Below are 11,602 nucleotides of genomic sequence, written 5' to 3' on the forward strand. Positions count from 1 at the left end.
CACGGGCAAGGCTATTAATTACAGTACAACCTTTATTAATACTGGAATCTTCACAGTGCATTCGTTACTTGTAGCGGTGACTATTGAAATCAAGGGCTGGGTGGGAAATGAGTTTGGGTGGGGGGGAGGGGAGGAAAGGAGGGGGGAATTACCACCAAAAAAATAATTAAAAATTAACAAAAAAAGGGGGGATTTGGGAGGGGGATAAAAGAAAGAAAGGTGGTTGAGGGCCGGGGGAAGCAGCGGCAGAGGTGGGAGCACGGTGGGGGAAGGGGGAGGAGGCTGGGAGGGGGGGGGAAATAAATAAAAAAGCATAAAGAAAGGAACGAATGAACAACAGCACCAGAAAAGTGACTTCGGTCAAAAGACAATTATTTTTTTCTCTCTTTGTTTTTGTTTTTCCCCCCCGAGGGATTTCTTGTTCTCTGTACAAAATGTGAAAGAGAGGCCCCCCCTCCCCCTCCCCCCACCCAACACCTTCCACCCCCAACCCCCAACCCCAACCATTTGTCACTTGTCATCATCAGTATCTCTGGTCACAATAAGGGGCCGGGGAGGACTACGTTATTCCTATGGCGGGGGCGGGTGATGCGACACACAGGTGAGCTATGTACAGTGGGGGGGACAGGACGGGCTGTGCTCCCCCCGCTGCCCCGGCCCCAAAATGAGGTGTGCGGGATGGGGACATGGGGATGGCGGGGGGACCCTGCTCCTGGCGCTGCTCCTGCCCTGGTCCCAGCCACAATGGGGATGGATGGGGTCCTGTGCTGGGGGTAAAGGTGGGGGGAAGGGAATGGTGGAAATGGGAGATTGGAGAGATGGGGAAAGGGGTGGGGGGAGAAGGAAGGGAGAAGACGAGAAAGAAGAAAGGGAAGAGGAGAGGGAAATGGGGGAAGAAATGGGGGGAAAACGAGGAAAAGGGGAGGAAGAAAGGAGAAAAAAAGAGAAAGAAAGAGGGGGAGAAAAGTGAAAATGAGAAAAAGGAAGGAAGTAAGGAAGGAAGGAAAGGAAGAAAGAGAAGAAAAGCAGGAGAAAGAGAAAAGGGGGGAATAAATGAGAAAAAGAAATGGAGAAAAAAAGGAGAAAAAGAAAGAAATGGAGAAAAAGTGAAAATGAGAATGATGGAGAAGGGAAGAAAGTAATCATAGAATCATAGAACCACCAAGGTTGGAAAAGACCTAAAAGACCATCCAGTCCAACTGGAAGGAGAAGAGAAATTTAAAGAGGAAGAGAAGAGGAGGGAAAGAAAGAGAGCAAGAAGGAAAGAGTAAAATAAAATGAGGGAGTTGACAGAGGGGGTGAGAGAGAGCCCGAGGATGTATAGAGCAGAGAGCTTTGAGACAGTGGAGAGGGAAGGATGGAGAGAAGAGAGCCAGAAGGGAATGGAGAGAGCACAGGTAAGGAGCGCGAGAAAAGAGCGCACAACTGAACGAATGGAAGAAATCAAAAAGGGAGGAAGGGAAGCAGAAGAGGAGAAGAAAGAACAGAAAGCGATCACGAGTGTGAGGACACAAGGGGGCCATATCCGCTGCACCCTGGGGTCCTGGCATCGCCCGCCCCGTCGTCCGTCATCCCCACGTCCCCGTGGGCGTCATCACGATATCCGCGGGGCCGACCTGTCATTGGTGACGGTCCTGCGCAGGCGCACGCCACGCCGGATGGCCACCAGCATGTCTTCGGCCGGGGGGTCCATGGCGGGGGTGGGGGGCGGTACGGGGGTCTCCTCCAGTGCGGTGGGGAAGGGGAATTGGCCTTCTCCCAGAGCGTGGGCACCGGCCACCAGCTCGCCAATCTTCTCTACCAAGCTGTGCCGGTTGGCAGCCAACTGCTGGTCCTCCTCTTCATCGGCGGCCATTGGATGTGCCGCGCCAGCGTAGACGGAGATCTCGGCCACGCCGCCACCCCAGGCAGCATTGGGGAGGCTCAAGCGTTTGGGTGACGCTTTGGCAAAATCCATTGGGTTGGGTGAGGCATCCTCGGCGTAAAACACGCACTCCTCGCTGCCCACCCGCGCCGGACCGGCGTAGATGGGTGAATCGGGCACCGTTGGGGTCTTGACGGGGACAATGGGTGGGCGGATGGGGATGGGGCCGGCATTGGAGAGGGTACGGCGGACTGAGGGTTTGGTGGAAGGCGTGCGGCGGATGGTGGCCACCCCCGGGGTGCTGCCAGCTGGTAGGTTGGTGCCGCTGGGCAGCCCGGCAGTGGAGGCGGGCCGCTTGGTCTGGATCATACGGCGGTAGTTCTGGGCAATGTTGCTGTTGCGAGGGATGGTTGAGGATTTGTCGAAGTCGCTCTGAGGGTCGCACTCCACGTCGCCGTTCACTGAGTAGCAGTCGTAGTCAGAACCTGGGGATGAGGCAGGGTTAGCCAAGAAGGTGATAGGAGGCCTGATGAAGCTGTCAGGCCCAATTGCAGCCTTGAAACACCACTGTGGCCAGTCCCAAGCACTGCTGTCACAGCGTGGTCACTGCCAAACCTGACTGGCACCACTGCAGGGCCAGCACAACCAGCCCCAATCAATACCGTCACAACATAACAGCATTCAAAGCCAGCCATGACTACTGCAGAGCAGTCACCACCAGCCTAACACCATCACAACCAACACCAATGATCATCATCATGACATGACCACAGCCTGCCCTATGTGCTGATGCCACCAATGAGTAAAAGCAAAACCAACCCCACTGCAAGGTGACCACAGTGAGAGGTGTCACAGCATTACAGAATGGTTTGGGTTGGAAGAGACCATAAAGACCACCCAATTCCATCCCCATGCCATGAGCAGGGACATCTCCCACGGATCAGATATCCAAAGCCCCATCCAATCTGGTCCTGAGCACCCCTAGGATTGGGGCACCCACAGCTTATCTGGACAGCCTGTGCCAATGCCTCACCACCCTCTGAAATCCCCAACCAGCCCTAGCCATTGCCATCCCATAACTCAACCATCGCAACCAGGCCAAACCACCTCCACAAAAATGTGATTACAAACTCAGTTGTGACCATCACAATTGGGCTCAACCATCCCACGATCAAAGCTAAACCCAAGTATCCCCATTGCAATGCCACCCCAACCACTCTGTCATCACAACACATTCACAGTCAATCAAACCCCAACTGTCTCAGTGGTTCCTTGGCCTCCCTCCACACCACTTCATGCCATCCCAACCACTGGCCATCATCACCACCATTACACCACACCATCACCCCCACACTATGATCAGTGCAACGTGCTGCTTCCTTTACCGCGTGCCATGACACTGCGCACACCAAGATCCCAACATGCACATTCCAGTTTGCCCAGCACCAGCACTAAACCCACAGCCACAGCTTGATCCTACACCAGCTGTTCTCCATTGTGGCCACCAGTCCACAGTGTCCCACTCCAGGCTGTAATCCCAATGACAATGCAATGCACCCCACCCCTAAAACACAACCAAAACACCCCGTCCCATGCAGGGTCAGTGGGACTGATACACGCTCACTTGGGAAATGTGAAATGCTTTGCAATGGGAGTGGAATGACTGGGTGGGAGCAAGGCTACTGCTGTGGGCATATAAAAAGTGGAGAAAGCATCAGCTCAGTGCCCAAGGGTGTCAACGGCGCCATAGAAAGCCATCCCTGCCCCCTCCCACCCTCTGTGGGATGCCCCATTGAGTACCTTGGGAAGGGATGGTGTCCTCGGAGCAGGATGGGGTGGTGGTCTGCGTGCTGTAGCCACTGGAGTACTGCAGTGAGTCCCGGCTGCTCTTCTGGTGCTCCAGGCTCAGCCCCCGTGTCAGCACCATGGCCAGGTCGCTGGCGGCAGGGGACACCTCCTCACCATGCTGTGGGGATGAGGGTTGTCAGCACCCTAAGGGATCCCTTGGACCCCACCACCCATCCCCACGACTGCTACCTTGGCTGCAATAGTGGCTGGTGACATTCGGGGCCTGGGAGCATCCTCGCTGCCCATGACTGGGTACACGCTGCTGGCTGAGCCCATCTCGGCTTCCCGCAGGTGCTCCACACGGTCCTTTCGCCGCTGTAGGGTGCTGACCACGGGCTGGTCATAGGGGCTGGCCTTGGACCAATCCTACAAGCAACAAGGCAACAGTAGTGATTTGGGGGAAAAATGGGGTGTGGGGAATAGGGAGGCCTAAGTTGGGGAACCTTTTGGCACTTCATCCTTCAAGTTGGGGGTGGCACCAGCCTGGGATGCTCTGCCCCATGGGGGAACTCCTCTTGGGGAGGAGAGGAAAAGGGGAATAATGAAGTCTCCACCATTTTGCTCTGGGAAATTGAGGACTCACCGAGGTGGGGGAGCTGCACTCACTGACCGACTGGCACGTCTCTGAGGCCTCTGAGGATGCTGAGCTGGAGGACTTCTGTCATGTCCCACAGTCCAGGAACAGCAGAGAGTGCAGGAGGAGAGAACAGAGCTAGTGAGCTGATGCCATACAGCTGCACCTCTGGCAACATCAGCACCACCCGGGGGCCCTGGAGCATGCTTGGTAGCAGGGAGGTTGCAGAGTGAGGGGAAAGTACTTTTCTGGGGATGCTACCAATCGGCTCATTAGAAGGTTGGGGCAATTTGGAAACAGTCTGTTTTCTGAACATGGGGCTGAGAACTGGTGGATCGTGCCCATTCTACCAATGGGAAAACTGAGGAACCCAGGATCATCATCCCCCTGTGTGCCCACTGTACCTGGCTGGTGATATCTGAGGGCATCGGGGAGGGTGGTTTGGAGTAGGCAGCATCCTGGGAGATGAAGCCGGAGTCGTGTGAGGAGACGCTGGAGAGGCGCGTGCCGGTGCTGGCCGGCTGGGCCAGGCTGCGGTAGCGATAGGTGGAGCTGGGTGAGCAGGTCTGAGCCCCCCCGGGCCATGGGAGGCCACCCTTGGCACTGCTGACGCTGCTGGGGGGGCACGCGGGGCGCGGGGTGAGGGGCAGCAGGAGGACAAAGGAAGGAAAGGACAGTTTGAGACACAGGTTTGGCACGTGTGTCCATGGGAACAGAGCAGGCAACGCATCCCCATCATCCCAGTCAGGGACAGAGCATGGCTGGGGAAATGAGGAATGAGGGTGTCACCCCAGGGATGGGGACAGGGGACATGCTGGTGAGCCCCATGCACCCTACATCTTCCCCAAAACCCAGGGAGGGGGCATGCACTTGGCCACCCAACCCATCCCCGTATCACCCACTGTTACTGCCCCATCCCCATTCTTCTCCCTGCCCCAAGCCCAGATCCTCTGTGCTACTGGGGGACCCAAGGGCCACCATTTGTCTCCAGGGTGAAGGACGCACCTGCACATGCTCGATTTGCGGGAGCTGGAGCTGCTGGGTGACGATGGAGGGGTCTGGTAGGACCAACTGTAGTCAGAGCCCTTCAGGTCCTTGATTACCTGCGGCAAGGAGGGGTTGGAGCCCCCCAGGTTGCATTTGCCCCCCATAACCCCAAGGCCCTCACACACTGACCTGCTCGCTGGCAGGAGGCAGCTTGTGGGGCTCGGCAGTGAGCACCACCAGGTCGTCGATGATGCCCTGCAGGTGGGTGATCTCCCCCAGCATGGTGAGCTCCCCATTCTGCAGCCAGACAAGTGAGACAGCGTCAGCTCCCCCAGGTGACATGGGGACCCCAGAACCCCTGCGGGACCCCCGGACTCACCACCACGGGCTGCAGGAAGGTGATGAAGGTGCAGAAGCGGCCCCGCTCCTCAATGAGCGCCTTGCGCACCGCCTGCTTCTCCGTCTCCTCCAGCAACAGGTACATGTCATTGACGTCCTGCAGCGCGTTGTCCAGCTGGGGCTGCAGGTCCCCTTTCCCTGCAGGGGATGTGGTGACATCAGCCCCATATCTCCATGGATAAGCCCCTATTGAGCTGCGGATGGATGGGGTGCTGTCCCCATGGATAGGGATGTCACCAAGGGGCCGTGAGCTGAGCTAGGCTAAAAGCAGGGCTGGATGGACGGACAGACAGACGGACAGCCCTCAGCAAAGGGGGAAACCTGGGGATGGGGTAGGGTTTGGCTTCACCCAGTCCCAAGGGGAGACACAGATAAGGAAGCAGAGAGGGGCTGGGGTGGGGGCAGCACTTCACTTACCCAGCAGCTCTGCGGGAAGGATGTGGAGGGGAAGAAAAGAGAAGGAGACAGAGAGAGAACGTGTGAAACGACAGCCAAGGTTCCCCCACACCCCCATCCCAAACCCTCACCCAGCTGACCCTTACGAGCCTTCTTCTGCAGCTTGAGTGTGTCAGAGGATTTCTTCTTGATCTCGTGGCGGGCTCGCTTGTACTCTGTGGGTACAGGGCACTTGTGATGGGTTGGGACCCGAGCACCCCTCCTGGCACAGATCTGTCCTATCCAGTCCCATCCAATCCCATTCCATCCCATCCCTTCATGTCTCTTTTCATTCCATCCCATTATGTCCATTCTATTCCATTCCATCCTCTCCCACCCCATTTCATTCCATTTAATCCTATCCCATCTCATCTCATTATGTCCCATTCCATTCCTTCCCATCTCATTCCATCCCATCCCATCATGTCTCAATCCATTTCATTCCATTCCATTCCATCCAATCCCATGCCATTACTTCTCATTCCATTCCATCCTATACTGTCCCCTCCTATCACATCCCATCCCATTCCATTCCATTCCATTCCATTCCATTCCATTCCATTCCATTCCATCCTATCATGTCCCATCCCATTCCATCACTTCCCATTCCACTCCATCCTAGACCATTCCCTCCCATCGTGTCCCACTCCATTCCATTCCATTCCATTCCACTCCATTCCATTCCTTCCCATCTCATTCCATCCCAACCCACCATGTCTCATTCTCTTCCATCCTATCCCATCCCATCATGTCCATTTCATTCCATTCCATTCCATCCAATCCTATGCCATTACTTCTCATTCCATTCCATCCTATACTGTCCCCTTCCATCACATCCCATTCCATTCCATCCTATCATATCATGACCCATCCCATTCCATCACTTCCCATTCCACTCCATCCTATACCATTCCCTCCCATCGTGTCCCACCATTCCATTCCATTCCATTCCATTCCATTCCATTCCATTCCATTCCATTCCATTTTCTTCCCATCCCACCATGTCCCATTTCATCCCATTCTGTTCCATTCCATTCTATTCCATCCCATCCAATCCTGTTCCATTCTGTCCCATCTGAACTCATCCACCCCTCTTGTCCCATCCCATCCCATCCCATCCCATCCCATCCCATCCCATCCCATCCCATCCCATCCCATCCCATCCCATCCCATCCCATCCCATCCCATCCCATCCCAACCTTTCGCATGGTCCTTGTCCAACTGGTTGGCAGTTTTCTTCCAGTCCTCGATCCTGTCCTGCAAAGGGTTGATCAGGCTCTCCATCAGGGCACTGGGACAGGGGGGAAAAAAGAAAGAACAGGAGATGGAGTGGGAGAGGAGCAGGGCGAAGGCTGAGCCCGGCCTCCTGGTGTCCCCAATGCCGGCACCTACTTGGTGAACTGCCGGAGCTTGGCCTCGATGCTGCGGTGCCGCATGCACATGCGGGTCAGCGCGGAGCCGATGTCCCTCGTGGCCCCTGGGGGAAAGCGCAGGGATGGGGACGGCCCCGTTTGGGCGCCGGGGAGGGGACAGGATGGGGGTGGGCGGCGTTTTCCCAGGCTAAACCCGCTAAATGAATGGATGGACGGCCCCTCGATAATTAACTCAGCAACGCGCGTCGCTGCAAACTCGCCCCTAATTTGTCCCCCGAATGATGGGTGGGACGCGTTCACTCTGAAGCCTAAGGACGGCCACGCGGTGGCACTGCTGCAAACCCCGGGACCCGGTGGCCAGCAGCGATCCCATCCCGCAGGCCGGGGAGTCTCTGCCCCCAAAGCCCCAAGCGGAGTCCCCCAGGGCAGCCAGGGGTTCCGCAGAGCCCCCGGCACAGCCCTCAGCCCCCACACGCAGGGCATCCCTTAATCCTCCTCCCGGCGCTCCTCCTGTCTCTAATCCGATTCCACACCCCCACGGGAAGGGACAACCTCCATCCCCACGTCCTCAGCCAGCAGTGGGGCATTACAGCCTTCATCCCACCGCAGCGGGATTGACCCAAACCCCGTCTCCTGCCACCCCCCAGTGCCCTAATCCCCCCAGTGCAGTGGGCCACTGGGTTTGGAGACAAATCTGCTTGTGGCTCAAGCTGCTGCCTTCCTCCTTCTCCTCCTCCTCCTCCTCTTCCCTCACGGCTCCAGATGGCCCTGGATGCCGCCAGTCTGCAAAACAGCCCCGGACCATCTGCTTGGCACAGCCAAGCGGTGACACGCGGCGCCTGCGCGGGGACACACTGCTCGGGGGGACACCACAACCCCACATCTCACAGGGAGGGGGGACGAGCACTTTGTCACACTGGGGGATGTTCCACCACATGGGGACATCCTACGTGGGGACATCCTACGTGGGGACATCCTATGCAGGGGCATCCTATGCAGGGGACACCGGCCACCCTACCTCGAGTGTTGGTGGCCATGTCAGCCACTTTCTGGAAGGCATCAAGGAAGGCGACCGCAGCCAGCACCGTGGTCCTGCAGGGAGAGGGACGCCGACCTCAGCACTGCTGTCACCCCGTGGCTATGGGGACAGTGCCAGCAGGGTGCCGGTGGCATCACCCCGGCTGCTCACCTGAGCTGGGAGTGCAGCTTGGTGGCCTTCGAGTTGAAGTCCTCCCAGATGGGGTAAGAGCTCTGCAAGAGGGGAAGGCAGTGGTGAGACCCCGAGCTTCGGGCAGAGCCACAAGCTGCCCCCATGGGGTGGCATCTCTGATGGTTCATAAAGGCTGAGCACGGCCCCTTCCCTCCACCACCCTCATCCCTCCTGGTTTGCCCCGTTCCAGTCTCAGTGAAGTCTTCATCTCAGGAGTGGAGGAAGCAGAAGGAACAGGGACAGGTTGCTGGTGCTGGGGAACCATCCCAGCAAAACCAGTCCCAGCATCCACTCGGTGAGGCCATCCCAGTGCCACTGTCACGAGGAGGAGCAGTCCCGGTGGGGTCCCATACTGGTCCCAGTAAGGCCATCCCAGTGCCACCATCCACAGAAGCCAGTCCCAGTGTCCTCCTGGTGAGGTCAATCCTGGTTCCACCTCGGTGAGACCATCCAGCGCCATGCAGCAGGTCCTGGTTCCAGCCCAGTGTCACCACCCCAGCGGTGCCATCCTGGTGCCACCATCTCAGTGAGGCCGGTCCCAGTGCCGCCATCCAGGCAAAGCCATCCCGCTGTCCTGGTGAGGCCGGTCCCACTGCCACCACCTGATGGCAGCGTTGGGGCTTGCAAAGAGCCTGGAGGTGAGCCTTGGTGGCACCTCTGTCTCCATTGGGGACAGTCATTGCGGGTGGGGAGCAGAGCTGATCCAGCAGTGTTTTGGAGGCTACAGAAGTCCCATGTCCATAATGAAGACATCTTGGTGTGTGACATCTCTCCGGCTGCTTCTGGTAGGCCCATGGGAACAGCCATCATGGCTGGGGACCACAGCCCCATGCCCACATCCCAGGGCCACCTCTGTGCCTCATCCACCAGGCACACCGCCATCCCTGTGACACCAGGACAGGGGTGAGGATGATGGAGACAAGGTCAACATTGGGGACAAGGACATGCCAAGGTCACCTGGGGACGCTGCACAGCGGGGCAGAAACCCAGAGACCATCACGTGGCTCCTCCTTGAAGCCACCAACGGGTGCCAAAAAGCCACTGATGTCCCCAGAGCCACCAAGACGAGATCCCTTTGCCTTGGCCCCACGTGGGAGCATTGCTGTGTTCAAATATCAGCTGCAATTATCCATCCCCATCCCATGGCCACCGGGACCCCACGTGGTGACAACACTGGGGACGGGGTTGCAGCACCCATAGGGCCCTATGGTGCCTGGTGTGAGCAGAGCTGATGTTGTACCACGTTGTCTTTCTTTTTCCTTCCCTTTTTTTCATCCTTTTCCACCCAAAGGAAAATCAATCACCCATCCTAGGGATGAATCCAGCTCACTGTCGTGGTGAGGGGCTCCTGGCTTCATCCTCATGGGGTTGGGGTCCCTACTGTCACCAGCACAGGGATGGTGGCTGCAGGCTGGTTAAGCCCATTAATAGAATGGGGAAACTGAGGCACGGGGCACTCCTACCTCCATGCTCAGAGCTCAGGCTGAACCAAGGACTCCAAACACCTCTCTGCCCCATAACGATCACCCCATCACCCTTTAATAATAATAATAATGGGATTTCCTCCCTCGGGAGCTACCTCTCCCACCTCCCCCCTCCCCAACCACAACCGGCCCCCGAAGGGTTAATCCCTTTCTCAGTGAAGCTTTTATTTATTTATTTCTTTTTATCCCCCCCCCCTCCCCTGCTCTGGCAATGACAGCATTGTCTGGCCGGGCTGCAGCCAGGAGCTGAGCAGGAGGAAGAGGAGGAGGAGGACGCAGCGGCTCTGCCTCCGGGAGCTGCAGCCCAACGTGGGGGGCACCTCCGGACCCACTAAGCTCAGCCCTCTGAAGCCCGACCGACACCCCCCCCTCCCCCCTCCCAATGGAGCCTGTGGCCAAAAACGTTTGGAAAAGATAAAAAATATAGAAAAATAACCCTTTTTTTACCCCTCATCCCCCTCTCCCCCCCAACGCCCAGCAGTAAAACGGGATGGGGGAACCAGACGGGGGGGGGGTGAACCTTTGTGCTCCCCTCGGTGCGGTGAATGCCGTGGGGGGCTGCGGGGCTCCGGTAACCGAACCGGGGCTGATGTCGGAGTCCCGGTGCCCCGGATGGAGCTCCGGTCACAGATCCGGGGCTGATATCGGGATCCGCGTTCCCGGTTCGGAGCTCCAGGTGCCGACTTAGAGCTTCGTTAGCCCGGTCTGGGGCTCCGGGTGCCGCTATGGAGCTCCGGTACCGATCCAGGGCTGATGTCGGGGCTCCGAGTGCTCGGTTTGGGACTCCGGTACCGATCTAGGGCTCCGGTGCCCGGTTCGGAGCTTTGGATGCCCAGTTTGGGGCTCCTGGTGCCCGGTATGGAGCTCCGGTAACCGATCCGGGGCTGATATCGGAGCTTCGGTTCTCGGTTTAGAGCTCCGCTAATCCGGTCTGGGGTTCCGGTACCGATCCGGTGCTGATGTCTGGGCTCAGGCTGCCGCCCGGTGCCGGATCGCGACTCCCGGTGCTCTCCCCGTGCCCGCCGCCCCCCGGTAAGGACGGGAAGCGCTGCCCGGGGACCGTCGGGTGCGGAATGTGGGGTGTGGGGGCCCTACCTTCATGTCGTTAATGATTGCCTGGAAGAGCCCACCGAGGGCTCCGCACTCCTTCTCCGCCGTCTCCATCGCTGCGGCAGCCCCGGGGCGGGCGGCGCCGCCGGGGGAGGCCTCGTCGGGGCCAGGCTCAGCGGCGGGGGGCGGCGGGGGGGTCGGGGCGGCGGCGGCGGCGTGGAGGGGCCGGGAAGGGCATCGCCTCCGGGGGCACCCGCCGGGCTCAGCGGGCCCCGACGGCGGAGGAACGGAGAGGAACGGACGGGAGAGCGGAGAGCTGAGCTGAGCTCGGAGCCCGGGGCGGCGGCGGAGCGGGGCGGAGAGGGGCGGGATCTGCGG

General features: G+C 58.4%; 1 protein-coding gene across 6 annotated transcripts; it reads right to left on the reverse strand.

Annotated features, from left to right (window-relative positions):
* Positions 1-14: 14 nt before the first annotated feature.
* Positions 15-11,600, reverse strand: MTSS2 (MTSS I-BAR domain containing 2). 6 transcript variants are annotated; one of them, XM_015873885.3, is made up of 14 exons: positions 11,270-11,600; positions 8,670-8,731; positions 8,499-8,572; positions 7,500-7,584; positions 7,307-7,398; positions 6,209-6,283; positions 5,653-5,810; positions 5,463-5,570; positions 5,292-5,389; positions 4,691-4,817; positions 4,296-4,370; positions 3,902-4,078; positions 3,665-3,830; positions 15-2,349 (listed from the first exon to the last, which is right to left on the reverse strand). In XM_015873885.3, the coding sequence occupies exons 1-14, from the start codon at positions 11,336-11,338 to the stop codon at positions 1,595-1,597; spliced, it is 2,121 nt and encodes a 706-aa protein (XP_015729371.2). In that variant the 5' UTR covers positions 11,339-11,600; the 3' UTR covers positions 15-1,594. The 6 variants fall into 6 exon arrangements, with proteins under 6 accessions (XP_015729371.2, XP_032302914.2, XP_015729369.2 ...); XM_032447023.2 differs by having other exon boundaries at positions 4,691-4,898; XM_015873883.3 differs by having other exon boundaries at positions 4,691-4,901.
* Positions 11,601-11,602: the final 2 nt, after the last annotated feature.

This window comes from Coturnix japonica, chromosome 6, assembly GCF_054131305.1.
Source record: "Coturnix japonica strain WE chromosome 6, WE-NBRP24, whole genome shotgun sequence".
Lineage (NCBI taxonomy): Eukaryota > Metazoa > Chordata > Aves > Galliformes > Phasianidae > Coturnix > Coturnix japonica.

Bases quoted from the DNA above. Each gene is read 5' to 3' on its own strand.
- MTSS2 (XM_015873881.3), bottom strand. From the start codon at position 11,338: ATGGAGACGGCGGAGAAGGAGTGCGGAGCCCTCGGTGGGCTCTTCCAG. The intron at 5,571-5,652 runs GTGAGTCCGGGG...GTCTGGCTGCAG, and splicing joins CCTTCCTGCAGCCCGTGGTG to AATGGGGAGCTCACCATGCT. The intron at 5,390-5,462 runs GTCAGTGTGTGA...TCCTTGCCGCAG, and splicing joins TGCCTCCTGCCAGCGAGCAG to GTAATCAAGGACCTGAAGGG.